At 40.9% G+C, this 16,316-nt stretch overlaps 4 protein-coding genes across 5 annotated transcripts; 1 reads left to right on the top strand and 3 right to left on the bottom strand.

The window, feature by feature from the left end:
• Positions 1-409: 409 nt before the first annotated feature.
• uqcc2 (ubiquinol-cytochrome c reductase complex assembly factor 2) lies at positions 410-2,999 on the bottom strand. The gene is made up of 4 exons (XM_032550170.1): positions 2,793-2,999; positions 1,857-1,931; positions 1,072-1,138; positions 410-956 (listed from the first exon to the last, which is right to left on the bottom strand). The coding sequence occupies exons 1-4, from the start codon at positions 2,928-2,930 to the stop codon at positions 850-852; spliced, it is 387 nt and encodes a 128-aa protein (XP_032406061.1). The 5' UTR covers positions 2,931-2,999; the 3' UTR covers positions 410-849.
• A 5-nt stretch (positions 3,000-3,004) lies between these two features.
• On the top strand, positions 3,005-5,027 carry c20h1orf74 (chromosome 20 C1orf74 homolog). Its single transcript, XM_032550167.1, is given in 5 exon segments — positions 3,005-3,173; positions 3,722-3,855; positions 3,984-4,249; positions 4,251-4,625; positions 4,627-5,027. Coding segments are annotated over 3 exon segments (921 nt in total). The 5' UTR covers positions 3,005-3,173; positions 3,722-3,855; positions 3,984-4,054; the 3' UTR covers positions 4,978-5,027.
• Positions 5,028-5,311: 284 nt separating this feature from the next.
• On the bottom strand, positions 5,312-8,281 carry sirt4 (sirtuin 4). The gene is made up of 4 exons (XM_032550166.1): positions 7,821-8,281; positions 7,253-7,737; positions 5,987-6,281; positions 5,312-5,907 (listed from the first exon to the last, which is right to left on the bottom strand). Exons 2-4 carry the CDS (start codon positions 7,735-7,737, stop codon positions 5,755-5,757), a joined length of 933 nt encoding a protein of 310 aa, XP_032406057.1. The 5' UTR covers positions 7,821-8,281; the 3' UTR covers positions 5,312-5,754.
• A 120-nt stretch (positions 8,282-8,401) lies between these two features.
• Positions 8,402-16,165, bottom strand: sxph (saxiphilin). Of its 2 annotated transcripts, XM_032550163.1 has the most exons (17): positions 15,990-16,161; positions 14,600-14,763; positions 14,312-14,411; positions 14,049-14,225; positions 13,704-13,866; positions 13,531-13,595; positions 11,524-11,681; positions 11,236-11,422; positions 10,999-11,147; positions 10,824-10,914; positions 10,602-10,649; positions 10,318-10,500; positions 10,010-10,157; positions 9,563-9,645; positions 9,284-9,468; positions 8,776-8,962; positions 8,402-8,680 (listed from the first exon to the last, which is right to left on the bottom strand). In XM_032550163.1, the coding sequence occupies exons 1-17, from the start codon at positions 16,042-16,044 to the stop codon at positions 8,637-8,639; spliced, it is 2,187 nt and encodes a 728-aa protein (XP_032406054.1). In that variant the 5' UTR covers positions 16,045-16,161; the 3' UTR covers positions 8,402-8,636. The 2 variants fall into 2 exon arrangements, with proteins under 2 accessions (XP_032406054.1, XP_032406055.1); XM_032550164.1 differs by lacking the exons at positions 8,402-8,680; positions 8,776-8,962 and having other exon boundaries at positions 9,351-9,468; positions 9,558-9,645; positions 15,990-16,165.
• Positions 16,166-16,316: the final 151 nt, after the last annotated feature.

Here is a 16,316-nt window from a genome sequence, read left to right as displayed (position 1 = left end):
TCATAAAATGGCAATTTTCTCATTTGTAAATAAGATTTTGTAAGCAAACTTATGAAGTTAGAATCCTTCCTTGAAAACAAGAAGATTGTCCCAGTAGACCTAGCCGCAAATATAAATAATCACAAACACTATTTCTGCAAAAGGAGTTGAACTTTCTTTGGTTATAAATGTAAACATGAACAGATCTATAAAGCAAAGACTGCATATACCTTTGACATATTGTAAACACATTTCAGTCCAGTCACATAATGCTAAATCTGGACATGGATTGTGAGATTCTCACAGCATGATAACCTTGAGTAAAAAAAAAATGCCACGGTCTTAAAACATCTTACCGAAACATTATGACATGATGGGATTGCTTTTCTCCAACAATTCCCAACTGTTGCTTTAAGGCGATCACTCCAAGTCAGTCTAATCTATCATAGTCTTTCAAGATTCAGCAGGATTCATCGTTAGCCTGTGTGAACAGAACAATGTCATCTCATCGAGTCCCCATTTCTTCCTTCCTTTTTGGTGTTATTCCTCATTTTTTCCCACGTATGCTTTCTTAAATGTATTTCTTCTCTCTCCCTTCTTGTGTCCTCCATTATTAATGTTTCATTTCCTCCATGTCCTTTAAGTTTCTGATTTTTCCATGTGACATATTAACAGCCCGACTATTGCCTATCAAGTGATAGTGTATTGCAATTGCTGTTAGAAACGTTTTTTGGTTGTTGCAGGTGTTCTGGTTTTGTTTTTGAGAAGCAATATTGATGATTTAAAGATTTTACTAGTCCATAAAAGACAAATCCACAAAGATAATATTTATTTCTATACAAGCAACATAGAAAAGAAAAATGTTATTTTTCAGGAGCTTTTTTCTGGACCGTCTTCTGGTGATTTGGAGGAGAATCTCTCCATTAGCGACTTCCATAAACCTTTCTTTTCCTCATCCATGCCCTGCCTCATACTGCCTGTAAAACAATAATAAAATAAGGCGTAAAAATACATCACTATCTTTTCAGGGTCATTTTACTGTAACTAGTGAAGATCAATGATGACACCGCACATTGTAATTAGAGTGCATACCTGACAAAAGTACTCGACACTCCTCCGCTGTAACTCCTGTAAAACTTGTGTCTCTCACACGAGGAAACTAAAACACACACAAACATATTTACATTCTATACAACAAAGCTCCGTGCTACATTTTTCTGTTTTCTGCACAATTTCTACTTATTATTAGGAGCTAAATGTGAAATTTCCAGGCTACACACACAATATATTTTCACTCTAGTTGGTTTACTTTCTTTGGACAAACACTAGCAACACAAAGTCTATGACACTCTGTGCATTAGAAATGTGGCATTTGTGGTTATAATAGATTTTAAAAGTTGAGGTTCTTTACATATTAACCCAGTTTAGCCTTGATCTTAAATAAAACATGTTTACTATCCTCTTCACAGTTGCAGAAGTATTTATTTGCTTTTCACATTATGTCACATTCCAACCACTAACTGAATTTTATTTTACTCAGATTTTTATGTGATTGAACAACAAAAAGTAGTTCAGAATTGTTAAGTGAAAGGAAAATAATAATACGGTTTGCATTTAACACAAAAAATCTGAAAGGTGTGATATGTATTTGCATGCAGACTTCCTCGGTCAATACTTTGTACCGTTACTATGTCAAAAAAGTCGATAACATAGATTTCATTTGTGGCTTTTATAAGACAAAATGTGAAATCGTTCAAGAAGCATAAATCTTTCTGTGAAACATTGTAGAGCAAAAGAACTGGATTACTGGCTAAGCTGGGATAAGTCATCAAAGAACCAGGTTTTCATCACTGCAGTACATTTGGATGCATACTTACCCGCTGTCTGTATGCATTTCCATTAATGCGAGCCAAACTTTCATACATCTGGTCACATTTCTCTGGATCTGCAAGCTGGAGAAATATGACGAGAAGGAACAAAATGTGTTATTTGTATGTCAAGGAGCATCCACAATACCTTTATTTACCTTTTACTAATTAGTAATTAATCAAGTTGCTAAAGTTTGATAAACTTAATGTATTTTGTTTGGAATTTGATTCCTCCCTCCCAAATTTATGAATTACTAATGATGTTTAAGATGAGTGTTTCCTATATTTGTCCTAAATTTAGTGTTATGTGCATAATTCTACTACTACTATAACAACTGCAAGGAACTGGAGTTCAGTATTACTTAAATATATAAATGTAAAGTATTCAGAAATCAATCTAGAAGCAGATGAACTGATTAGGTTTTTCCTGACCAATACCAACATCCGGTTTCCATTCAGGTCTGACCTGCTGGTTTGAATTAGGAAGTATTTTGAGTTTTATTTCCAAGGACTTTAGCTCAAAATAGAGAAAAATATGTGCTGCTGATTTTCTAATATTATTTTTAATCAACAAACTGCCTCAGTTTGAGGCTATGTGTCTAAAGGATGAAACTAGTGAGTTTTTTTCATGAACAGTGAGAAACCTGATTTTTCAGTATCTGGACTTGATTATAACCAAGAATGGTCAATCAAAGAAAAGTATCCAGTTAATTGGTTCATCTAGGATAAAACCCTGAGCAAAAGGTAATTTAAAAAAATAGTTTTTTTATTTTACCATTTCTATAAAGTCGAACTTCTGTTAACTGTTTTTGCAGCCAGATTATTAATAGTGCTGTCAGAGTTAATAAAGAAGCTCCCCCAGGTATCAACAACTAATGCTAAAAACAAGGGCGTCCTCTGTTAGCGCTGATCTTCTTAGATGGAGCCGTGTGCGTGACCTTCTACCTGCGTGTTTTCACCCTCGCGGAACGCAGAAGCCACTCTCTGCCGCAGAAATGTCCCCAGATCCCGCGCCTTCTTGGTCTCGTCTCGGGGCCATTCCTCACACAGTTTAAGGAACCGACGGTATCTGGTGGCAGACATCTTTGGTCATGTAATATTAAATTGACACGAGCGGAGATTAATCCTCTCGGGCACCCTTATTTGTGCCACAACTAAATTCGTCCCCTCTCCCAAATGCCTACGTTGGTTCCGTCTTCGCTCCTCGCTGCCACCTTCTGCTAGCACGATGAGCGGTTCAAACGTGAAAGGGAGTTTTCCATCCCGGGTGTCTGTGTGGATCAGCTCGACGTATCGCTTTGCGACAGACAGAAACGACTTTAGGAGGTGAGAAGTGTATTATTTTGTGTTAATTTAGTGCTGAGTTTAACGGTGCAGCTAGCGTTAGCTCATGCTGCTGGATTTGTCCTTGTGCCCCTCATAGACATGTCTATGGTACCAGCTCACTGATGCTAATGCTAGTCAGCTAAAGCATGTTATTTACACGTACGGTTTCTCATTTTTATGTATTCCATGTGATATGTAAATATTTTATATGTGTAATTTCTAATATAATATCCATTCCTCCTTCGTTAACTCTCGGGAAGTTACGCCTAAACGCTTCACTTGGGATGCATGAAACTAAACTAGCAAACCCCCTGGGTTTCCGATCTTCAGGAGGACATAAAAAAACAAGTGACCATATTATCCCTAAAAATAATATGGTAGGAGCCAGAGAACTGGGTTTTAGACTTAGCCTCCAGGTTCTCGATCCAGTCAAACTAAAGTAGTCCATAATAGCTTACACTTAAAGTTTCTTTAAATAGAAATACACCAAAGCAACAAAAACAATAATAATTTCTTATGTGCTTCATTCTTTGTTTTCTTCATTTCAGGAATCTTCTGGTTAACCTGGGTTTGTTTGCCTGCTGGAGTCTGGGTCGCTAGAAATCTCTCAGATTTCGACTTGATGTCTCCTCAGCCGGTGACTTAACCTTAGCTGCTGATCTTGACCAAAAACAGGATGATTGTAAGAGATATTTCTGTATTACGGAAAAGTTTACAGTTATTCTGAAACGTTGGCAGAAAATGTAGAAGCAATATATTTACTTAAAAAAGTTATTTTTGTGACTAAAGTGATGGTTTTGCTCCTTTTAGAAATCTTGGACCAACAAAGAAGAAGTGAGGGACATGATGAAACACTTGGAAAACAAAATGTTTTTGTTTACATGACATTGTTTTTCTCCTATGTACACAAGTGCACAGGTGTCATCTCTATTTTCTTTGACGTACAGATTGAATTTGCCCCAAACTCTCCCACAAAAAACTTTATTTTCATTATTTTATTCGCAACCATGACAGTGGAGGACCTCTTTGTCTCTGCAGCCCGTAACTCTCTGCGTTCTGGTAGAAAGGGTCTCTCCAGTGGCTCAAAGTCTGAATCTTGCTGCTCAGGTCTTGACTGTGGATCTGGGGCTGAAGCCTGCTCTCCTGTACGACAGCAACGCTGCCTGTGCCGAACAGCTCCAGCGGTATCTGAGCTGCCTACGGTCTCTCCAGCTCGTGTCTCAATCCCTCCTCACGCTGGATTTAAATGGAAACAGTCTCATTATCAACGCAGATGCCCTCAGATCTAATTTAGAGAAGATGCTTCGTGACGGTGGTCCGCCTGTTGTAAATGTCTCTGTGTCTTTGGAGAAGCCCACCATCTCTAATGCTCAGAGAAGACTGGCTGACAGGTGTGAGTGGCAGATATTCTAGCTCCTTCTGGAGGAGTTTCAGCGACACGACGAGGCTGACTAAACCTCTTTATGTTGGCGAGAAATCTGAAGATTGGAACCTGTGCACCATATTTGGTCTCTTACTGGGTTACCCAGTCACCTACTGGTTTGATCAGGCCAGGAGCTTTGAAAACTGTCTGTCCATGACGCCGCTGGTGGTGGCTACAGCATCAGCAGCATGGCAGACGGACGGCAACGCTCACAGGTTCTGTCTGTATTCGTTCAGCGTTCCCGCCGCTCTGCAGGAGGAGACTCAGCCCGAGCTGGAGAACTGGAGGTTCAGGCTGCAGGAGAGATTTGAGCAGCAAAGCATCATGAAGGACCTCAGTATCAGTCAGTCCACCGTCACTCTTCCCTCCATCTGTTTGTGATTCAATAACAAAGTTAGGTTTAAAATGAAATAAAATGCTCTTGAATACGATGGGGTTTTTTTGCGTCTTTTTTTTAAAAACAATTTAAGAACATTTTGAATGCCATAAAAATCCATAAATTAGCTTTTAAACAGAAGCCACTTTTAAATGTTTCATTCAAGTTGTCTAGTGGTCAATGAAATATTCTACTATTCTAGTGTAACATTTTGGATTTATATCTTCTATTTCAGTGTTTTTGGCTATTTGTAGTAATCTCAGAACCTTGTATCTGAAAGAAATGTAAACAAAATAAGTATGTTTTAATTTAAATGTTAAAGGAATTTAACAGTTCAAATGAATTTAAAATCTTTAATTGCACTGTGACAGCAGTTGCATTTTAATTATTGCATTTTGCAAATAAGTAGTTGTACTTCTGCAGCTACTTGCTCTTCTCCAAATATCTTTCAGTAAAAGTCACTTTAGATAAAAACAGTTGCATTTTAAAGCAGCACCTCTAAAGAACCGTGTACACTCTGAGAAGATGCGACAGATCCTCGTCATGTTCAGCTCAAAGTCAAACAGAAACAAACCAAACACAGTTTGAGTCTTCCCGTTACACCCAAGTTGGACTTATGAAACCGTTTTGTTTTTTCTCCAGCAGTGTGGAAAGTGCTGACAGGAGAGCAGTTCTTGCCCTCTAATCGATCCTTTCACGTCACCTCGTTCTGATGGTCATTTACTAACGTCTGAGTTAGTTCAGTCAGCAGAGCAGAGACGACTCTAAACCTGTCCGTGGGGTCAGAGGGGCTGGATGACTGACAGAACTTCACTACAGCGGCCCTTCACTTTCAGCCCTGCCAGGTGATCTGCTCTGGTGGGTCCGATGTTCAGGATGGCGATCGGCATCTTCTTGTCGCTCGCTGCCAGTAGAACCCTGTATCCTGAGTACACCTGCAGAGCCACACAGGAGGGAACTTGAAAGCTGAATGGAAAACATGGCCGACATCACAAATTGGTTGCTTTTCTATACCTGCAGCGACGAGCCGATAACCAGCACTGCGTCCGCCTCTGCCAGTCTCTCCTGCACGAATTGCACCGTTGCTTTGGCCACCGTGTCTCCAAAAAATGTAACCTCTGGCTTCAGTATCCCCCCACACCGCTCACAGGACGGGACCCTGAAGTTCAGGACCTGCTCGTCATCTAAGAAGACGTCGCCATCCGGAGCCACGGCTCCTGCCTGAGCGCTCCAATCCGGGTTTAATGAGACAAACCGCCTCTGCAGCTGCTCCCGCGCGGTGATGCTGCCACAGCCAAGACATGTTACCCTGAGAACACATGAAACACAATCTCTGAAAAGAGTGGGAATTTTTCTGATAGATGAACAGAGTTGAGGCTTTTCAACATATTTTACTAATCGAAGTCTAAAAAGTAGGACTTGCCTTTGTATGTGGCTCCTTTTAATCTGTTACTCCTAAATAAAATCCTGTGCAACCAATCTCACTCAAGTCATAGTAAGTAAAAAAAAAGAAAACAAAAGTCCACTTGTTAACTTTTATGTTAGGTCTAGGTCATAAAACAACATATCAAGCTTTTACCATCTCACAGAGCTCTGTTCAATCAATCCATCACCACAGAAAGGACATTCAGGTTTGGTGAAATTGCAAACCTGAATGTCTATATAAACTGACAGGCCAGGCAAGGAGAGCTTTTCTGAATAATAGTCAGCCTTACAGAGATATACAACTCGGGTGGAAGAGTGTGTCTTTATGGAAGAGTCACAGGTAAAAGAAAAGCCAAAAGAAGTTCTGTCTGTAGTTTGTCACAAATCATCTGGGGTCACAACATGTGGAAACTCTTCACTTGAGCATGTCTGCTCACCTGAGGCCAAAATTGAACCTTTGGCCTACATGCAAAATCAAATTTCAGATAACTAACAACCTGAAAACATCATTTCAGTTTTGAAGCTCTGTGGTGTAAGAAGTTAGTTAGGCTTGTCTTAGTTAATATTTTCTTTTGGGATGCCAAAATATCTAGAATCTCATTAGATTTGCTTTAGATGGATTTTTTTTTGGGGGGGGGAAATAATGGATTTTTGTTTTTTATATATCTTTGTCCTTGTGCCTTACAGCATGATCCCTGAGACTTACCTTTTCAAGGCAAGTAAGGACTGACATGCATAACTAATTTTATCATTTAACATAACCACATATTTTGCATCATAGTTGTTATTTAGAATTCCACTGAGCTCTATTTCTTATGGGATCCTGCCCACCTTGGGTCACTCAGCCTTCCTCACCTGTGGGCGCAGCCGTGGAGTTCCGTAATCCGTGTCTGTCCTGCCTTGGAGTGAAGGGCGTCTACATTCTGGGTGACGAGCCAGTGCAGCTTCCCCTTCTCCTCCCAGCTCCGCAGAGTCCGGTGGGCACAGTTGGGCTGATGGGAGGAGAACTGCGGCCACCCGACGAAGTTTCTGGCCCAGTATCTCTGTCGGGACTTGGCGCTGCGGGTAAACTCCGTGTGCTGCATCGGTCTCCTGTCGGTGCGGGCGTACAACCCGACACCCTCCGAGCGGTAATCCGGGATGCCCGACTCCGTAGACAGACCCGCTCCGGTGACCACAAACAACCGCCTGGATCGGGACACAAAGTCCTGCAGCAGCTCCAGAGAGCGGGCATCGGCGGTGCTGCAAGCGGGGACGAAATTCAGCTTCCCCGCAGGGACAGAGGAGGCTGTCCGGACAGGAGCGGGGAGAAATGGGAAGAGGCGCAGCGGCAGCCGCATCTGAACGAGCGCACGTTTTAAAGAGTTTAAAACGACAGTAACAACAAGCAACACGTAAACATTTATACAGTTACTAACTTTACCTTTTTAATGAGTAAAGTTACCACAGTAACCGGTAGTGCACAGCTTTGTTAGGTAATATGTCAAACCAGAACCAGCTGATATAACATGGAAACCAGCTGTAAACACAGGAAGTACCCATTTCAACGTAACACCAAAAAGCCGCGTAGGAGTCTGGGAGTAGTAGTTAAGTTAGGGTTTTTAATTTGTTGAAAAAGAAATTGAGGTTTTGAATGATAAAAATCTAACTTTAACATAATACATACATATATAATACAACCTTTTTTTTTTTTTTTTTTTACAATTAATTAAAATCTTTGAGATTATTTTAGGACTTAGGACAGTGAGGCCATAAGCCCAGTTTGCTCTAACCACACCATCAAATTTTAAAACAGAAGCCACTTTAATTGATAGACTTCTTTTTTGGCTTCTATGTGTGAATTACTTGGGAGTTTTACAAACAAATGTTTGAATTTTGTGTCAATAGGAGAGATGTATTTACTGAGAATATCAATGTCATACATTTTGTGATTTATAGAGAAGCTCTCACAATAATTCAATTAAAAAAGCCACATCTTTTGTTTTGCTGTAAACATTTGCTGTGTTGGCTTTACATGTTTATTAAATATATGTATATATATTTTCTGCTTTAGAAGAACACAAAGATGAAAGATTTCATTTAAGTTAGAAAATATCCCATTATGAAAGCAGAAGTGATGGTGTCTTTCAGTTCAGTCATGTGATGATTTCTAGTCTTTATTAACCCATCATTTGTATGGATGAAGAACTAAATGTCTAAGAAGCTGAGGAAACCGTGGTGCCATTTTATACTTCCTTCATTAGGATATGCTGCACACATCCTGGTTACAAAACTCCAAGATATCTGTTGCGAGAAAAACAAACACAAAGGCTGCAGTTATTATAGGGGAAAGAAAAATCCAACTTTCACCATAGTCACGTATTGTGTCCATGTCCTACCAGAGTGCGTGCATTTAAAGACGGCCTCTGCATGAGCGTAAAACTCCTCTCCTAGGATGGAGCGGTAATCCATGTGGCTTGTGTGAACAAAGCAGTGCGTTGCATCTTTAAACAGCAGATCACTTTCCCCGTACTGATGAGACTCAAAGAGCTGGAACTCAGTGCTTGAGGCGGCTCCCAAAGTTTCCTGCCATTACAGAAAAGTAACCATCTTAGAGTCTAAAAAAAGACAGAGTTATAGATCAACATAAAGTAGTACACGATTGCAAAGTGATGGGAAAACGATTCATCCATCCCCACATCCATCGTCTAGACTTGCTTATTCCTGCAGGGTCATGAGGTCTCCAGGGGTCATTGGGAGGTATGCGGGGCACACCACTGAGGAGGTCGCAGGTCCACAGGTTAATTAGGGTTGGATTTTTCTCTAGTCTTGCAAGAAGAACCTGATGAGTTAGTCCTACCAGCAGAATTGAAATTAATGAGACTTTATGAAAACAAAATTACTGACCTGTGATTTCATGAGGAAGTCATACACCCTTGCGGTGAGCACAGGCCGTGTCATGATGCTGTTTGGTGGGACGACTCCTAAATTACAACTTTCCCACTCTGACAAAGCAGCTCGATGTCCGTCGGCACACAGCAGCTCAAAGTCAGACTGTGTCCACTCCTTCGCCCACCCACTGGAATTCAAAGCTAGAGTTAAATTTAAAAAAATTAAAAATAGGGACAATGTCAATTAGCTGGTCGCATTACATACATAATAGATGTAGCATTTTCAATACCTCACCAAGGATGTTAGTGACAAGGTTATGGTGCTCGAGGAAGGCCACATCACCGTAGCTTTTCCCACTTGGATCTCCAACCAAACACCTGCAAGACAACAGAAAAATGGACTAAATCAGTCTCTGAGGGTAAATACTGAAACAGGAACAACACTACAGTGCCCTCCACACTTATTGGCTGCCCTAATGATGATGTGTAAAAAGGCATGAAATATATCATTTTTTTTATTACAGTAGCATAATGTTTCAATGAAAGAAGTAGAAAAATTCAAGCTTTGTTTAGTATATTTGCAAGTGTATTTGGGTGAAAGTGGCTCTGATGTAAAAGCACATAAAGTGGCTGATATGATCAGAAAAAATTATGCTTCTACAAAAAGATGAATTTATTTTAAGAATTTTAAAAGACCTTTATTGTGGAAAAGAACCACTGAAAAACCAGGAGTCCTGTGTACCTTAAGGCGCCCATGTTTCCATAGTAACGCTCATTGTGGTTGTCGGTACAGCGTTTGGTCGCTGCCTCGCCTGTCCCTCCCCTGCACACTTTGCACAGATTCCCCTGAGATCCAGGGAGACAGCCTTTCCAAAACACCGTATTGTACACTGTACAAACAGAAAACGGCAGACTGCAGTCAATTGGGGGCTTAAAAACAAAAGAAACAAAAAAAGCATTGGATTAAAGTGGAATGTGACATGCATTCACTACAGTGAGGCGCACAGGTCAGAAAGTTGAGGGCTTATGAGGAAATTAAAAAATCTGCACCTTGGTTTGGATCACAGGGGGCGCTGCTGTTGTGCTCCAGGCTTAATGTGTGTCTGTACGGCAGCAGCCAGCCAGCAGGGCTGTATATGTAGCCGTGACATGAGCGGCGGCCGCCCAGATTCCCAATGAAGATGTTCCTGCTGAAGCGCTTTGCTACAGCCACACCCACAGCCGAGGGAAGCACTGAAAGGGGGCAGAGAGCGATGGTTTCAATGTGAAGATGGCATTTATATCAGCAGAACAAAACACCGAGCTCAAAGAGCTATGATTTGTCTTCATCCTACCATCCGTCTCCAAGTGAGCCGATCCTTCAGCAGGAGCACATTCGGTTCCTGAGAAAATACAACAAATGATCCATTTATTTCCATTAACAAACACCAAAACTACAATTTAATGATTTAAACTGCTGCCCTCGCTGACAACAGCACACATTTCAGAACACAGAACTATTCAAACAGGAACAGAACAAAACAAAAACCAAGGAAGATGCATCATTACAGTCTTACCATAATATTCAGTGACCACCGGAACAAGGCCACATTTCCCTGCGATGAATGTGTGTGTTGCATCCAGCGAGACTGCGTCCACTTCATCCCTCTGAGGTAAAACATATCTCTTTTTTTAACTTTGTATCCCAGAGTGTGATAAACTCTCGATGCTCATGTGACTCAGATGATTAACCTTGATTTTCTCGATGCAGTCCCGCATTGACACAGCCCTGACACACACCAGTGGGTCGGACTTTATGCTCAGAGCCCACTGCTCGCATTTCTTCTGCTCAGCATGGCTGATGCAGCACCAACGCACAACGCTGTCCTGGAGAGAGCTTCCTGCAAACACAAGCCACTGATTCACATAGAGTTGCTATAAGAGCTAAATCCCATTCACTTCTGAAAAGTTTAGGCTGATCCTATGCACCTTCATGGCCGAGTCCTTTGAGGAGTGCAACATAATCCAGCCCCATCACCTGGCTGACGTCCATGTCGTTCGGCAGAACAATCAGTTTATCTGTCGCATCTCGGAAGAGAAGGTCCGACTCCCCAGAGAGAGACGAACTGAAGAGTTGGAAGCGCTGCCTCTTTTTCCCTAGTCGACCAAACTGGGTCTGAAGAAATCAGTTTAGAAATTACTTCAGTACATAGCTAAAGTTGAGCAAAGGCTGGAGAATAACAGAACAAAAGCGTGAAATTATGTCCACATATTTACCTGCACAGCTGATATAAATTTGCGGACAACCTTGCGAAAATTATGTCTGGTGACCATTCCTCCTCCTGGACCACGGCCCAGATTACAACTCCTGTAGTGGCTCAGAGGAGCCTGTGAGCCATCAGGACACAGCAACCGGAATCTGTCCCACTCACTCGCTGAGAAAACACACACAAGATAAAAACTCAAGAGACAAAACCCTTCAGTGTTTCAAAGGCTGGTTTTGTTTCAGAATTGAGCTGATAATATTAGCTACATTTGCAATAAAAAAGAAAATGTGTCACTTCTACCAATCTGAAAACATTACAAACTTAGACACACCTTTGTTCATCCTGTCAGGTTATTTAGTTAACATTTTGGTTAACCTTTCAGCTCATTTCAGAATGAGCTTTCAGAATGCTTTGACATGTAGAAGAGTTCGTACTCAACTCAACGACTGCAAGATGACTAAGGTATTGGTTGCAAAGTAAGCCCATTCATTACTCCAACACCACCAACTGAAACAGTTGAGTTGTTTGAGTTATATGCTCTGATTGGTTTCCTCTATACCAGTGGTATTCACCTTCAGTCTTCAAGGCCAGTGTCCTGCAACATTTAGATGTGTCACCAGTCCAACACACCGTCATGAAATAGCTGATGGCTCAGTCAAGTTCTCCAGAGTCCTCCAAATGACTTCATTGTTGTTGAGTCGTGTGCTGAAGCAGAGACACATCTAAAAGTTGCGGGACACCTGCCCCTGAGCACTGGAGTTGAAAACCCCTGCTCTAAACAGGGCTGTGCATTATGGTAAAACACTTCTACTGTAGTCCAAAAGACATGGTCCAGAGGTCCAGAGGTCTTATCGTCCATTAGTTTTTTTCAGAGCGTTGGTTTTCTCCAGGCAACCCTTCCAAACAAACTGCCCTCTATACTGAGGGGTGCAATTATCACTCAAAATGACTGGATTCAGTTGTTCCAATCACCTCCATAGTCACAAGTCTGTAGCCCAGCACCCAGACTGTTTCTACAAGCATCAGTTAAAAAATGTAATTCTCAGAAGCTCACATGGTATCCTCTGATAGGATGCCTTCTATGCATCAAGTCCAGTTGTGAAGCTTCCTTTACTAAATACTTCCAAAGAGTCAGCGGTGTTGCAACCAAGTGGAAGTGGCTTGAAACAACAACATGTGAGCCACAAATTGGATGTGAAGGAACTTCACAGAGCAGGACTAACAGATGGAGAGGCACATAAATTGTGGAGGTCAGCAACTTTTTGCAGAGTCACCATTAAGTCTACCACATATCAGACGGTTCTTCAGGAAAATTTGAGACCATCTGTGAAGGCAATTACAACTGAAGCAGAATAGGGCCGTGCAACATGGCTAATGGAAAGTTCTGGGCTGAGTCAAACCCAGATTTAGATTTTATGGAGATGCTGCAGGGTGAAACAGGCTATAAATGCAAGAAACCCTTTGAACATCTCACAGCTGAAAGTGAGGAATGGGGCAATCTTCAGGAGTCTTTTCAAGTTATTTCAACCACAGGCTGTACTAGTAGCAATTAGGATGCACGGTGTGCCAACTATATCCTAAGCCAGAAAATAATTTTTATGGATATAATTTGTTTAATTAAAAAAATTCTTTTTGAATGTTACTGCAGTGAAATTAAGTCACTTTCTTTTCCAAAGATTAACAAGATCAATATGTGAAAATTCCTTTCGAAAGAACTGAATGGTTAGTGCCACACTTTTTTCAGGTGAATGTGAAGATATACAGAAATAGTCTTGTGTTCTGCTCTGTTCTCTCCACATGGGGAATGAAATATATCTTCCAACAGATTCTAATCTTGTCACTTTTAAGACTTTTTTTTTTTAAATTAAAAATGTTGTTTTTATTTCTTAGCTTTTTGCTGCTTGCCACCATTTTGTTTGTTTAGTGTCACACGCCTCAGATGTCAGTAAATCACAGAAAAGTTGTTTTTTTTTTTATTACAGAAAAAGAAATATGTAAAGTATGATATAGAGCTTACCATTAATACTTTCAAGCGCTAAATGGTCCACAAAGGCAACATCACCTGCACCTCTACGGAGACATCTACACCAAGCCAAAAAGGAAAACCTGTTACTAATGCTTCTAATGGTCACTTTTTGCTTTAAAATGTAACAAAGCATATTAAAGAGGTTCTCTCTCGTTCAAGCTGACCTGAGGGCTCCCTGGTTGTTGTAGAAAGGCTCATTGTGTGACGACTCACAGAAGTAATTCTTCTGGCGGATGTAAGACTTCTGGCCTTGGCACAGAGTGCACAGAGGCGGCGCCATGGTGGCAGCCCCCGGAACACAGCTGGCTCTGAAAAAGGCACCAACATCTGCAAGAGAGAAGGAAGGACATTAAAACAGTTTTTTTATATTACAATGTCTTTCTCTTATTTAGAAATTCCTGGGGTTTTGTGATCATTTTTAAAGTATTGATATAAAAATGTATCAAACAGGCAGGAATAAGTGTTTCCAGACTGCATAGGGAACCCTGTTAGAAGAACCACGTTGTCACCCTGGCTGAGAGGATTCTCTTTGCTCCAGGTTAGGTAGTTCCTGGACAGCAGGAACCCAAGCGGGAGGCTCCAGCCAGCAGTCCACCGGGCCCCGCTGTGACAGCTTCTGAGGCCTTGAAGGGACCGAATATCCAAGCTCCTGTTTGTCACCACTGCAACCGACAGGATGCAAGCTCCTACAGATGAACAAATAAACTTTTCAGACCTCAATTAGGGAGAGGAAACACCCTGAATCATATCAGGAGGATGAAACGAACCTTACCATCAGTGTAAACCTCCTTAGCGACGACAACAAGATCAAACTGCTTCACAGCAGAGTAAACTTCTCCTGCATCTAGCGCCACTATATCTGCACGGTTAGCCTGAAAACAAGGAACAATGGATTTAACTTAACAAAAAATTAAAGTCAATTGTTTTGAATTTATAACTTAATTTTATTTCAAAGCATTTTATAAACACCCACTACCTGGTGTATTTCTGAAGCAACACTGGCAGGTGTTTCTCCCAATCATCTCCTAGAAGTGAAACAATAATCTACAGAGCAACTCGCCTTGATTTTGTCGATGCAGTCGGCTGTGCTGGATGCTCGTACGCAGGACAGCCTGGCAAACGCCGCAACAGCAGCGGGCGGCAGGACGGCCACCAGGGCCTTGGCCAGCTCTGCACACTTCCTCTGCTCAGGATCTGAGACGGTGCACCAGCGCATCTTCTTGGCTGTCACAGGAGCAACATTTTTTAGAAAAGTTCACATCATCCAAGGCAATCAGGCAAACGTGTTTCTTTTCTGATCACTGGCCAACTTCCAGCAAGTCTCACCTAGGAAAAAATTGACTCAGAGAGATATAATTTTAAAACAAGAGTGCCTTTATAAATAACTAATACATCATTAATAAGGAAATTTTTATGTAAGCTATTTAGTAAAGAATTTTTGTTTTGTTTTTGCCACTTAAAGGTTTCAGATAAATCAAAATGCTTTTAGTTACACCTGTGTAAGTATAAAACACAGTTTTTTAATGAAGATTTCATTTAAGACTGGAATAGCTATCCATTACAACTTGGTGTATGTGACAAAACTAATTTCACTCTAAATTCTATCAATAACAACCAATGTCACCAAGTATTAAGCCATTTAAGGTCACACAACTGCATCTTATTGGGATTTAAGTCCAGACTTTTACTAGGCCATCAGAAACCTTTGTTTTTTGAGCCATGAAGGAGTGGGCTTGCTGTGTAAACCAAATTCACTTGAGTTTAAGATCACAAGCTGTTGACCAAACACGCTTCCTTAGGATTTTCTAGTGGGGAGGAGAATTCATGGTTCCATCAATTACATCAAGTCTTCAATGTCCTGAAGTAACAAAGCAGCCAGAGTATCACACTAGCACCGCCAATACTGTCTGTATGTATAATTTGCACTTTGTGAGATGCTGAGTTGATCTTAGGTCAGATATAGTGGGGCACACACCTTCCAAAATGTTCCACTTTGGTCTCAGCAGTACATAGAACATCTTTCCAAGAATCTCGTGGGTCATCGAGCCTCTTTCTGGCAAATTGGAGCTGGTCGTTTAGTTCATTCTAGTCAGCATCTCTTCCACAGACAGATGCACTTCTAGCCTATTTTTCAGCCTTTATAAACCAGTATAAATTAAATGATAGTGCTTTAAAGTTGTGAAACAAGGTTAAAGTGGCTGCTTCTTATAAAATTAAGATTCTGCAGTAATGTATTAAAGTAAAGCATAAATAGCATCTTTAAAACTTACATAGCAATTGGCTTATTAACCATTTAACATTTATCAGAAATATTACTGTAAAGGTTGCACCAGACATGTGCCCAACATTTAATTAACAATAAACTATTTAATCAGGTCATCACACACTCCCAATGGGGCTAAGTATCAACACCAAATAATAAAATAAAATAATAACTAACAAGTACTTACCCCTGATGCAGCAGGCAAAGATGAGAAAGAGTAAAATATGATGAGATCCTCTCATTTTAAGCTGCTGTAGATCAAGTTGAGAGAGATGTTCGCAGCGCCGTCAGCAGAGAGCAAAAAGCCTGAATTTTCCCCCACTGATTTTCCAGGGAATCAAGAGATGTCGGTGCGTACAACAGAGGAGAAAATCTGTTGCGCAAGGGCAGCTCGACTGAAAACAGTCACCTTTTACACACATATGGAAAATATTTCAGCACCATCTGTCACAAGGAGATCCAGATCAAACTCTTCACAAATTAAAGTGAAAAATACAGCTCTACTTTAATCTTT

Source organism: Xiphophorus hellerii, chromosome 20, assembly GCF_003331165.1.
Source record: "Xiphophorus hellerii strain 12219 chromosome 20, Xiphophorus_hellerii-4.1, whole genome shotgun sequence".
Classification (NCBI taxonomy): Eukaryota; Metazoa; Chordata; class Actinopteri; order Cyprinodontiformes; family Poeciliidae; genus Xiphophorus; species Xiphophorus hellerii.
The sequence above is the reverse complement of the archived record's forward strand: the minus strand, read 5'-3'. Positions and strand labels throughout refer to the sequence as shown.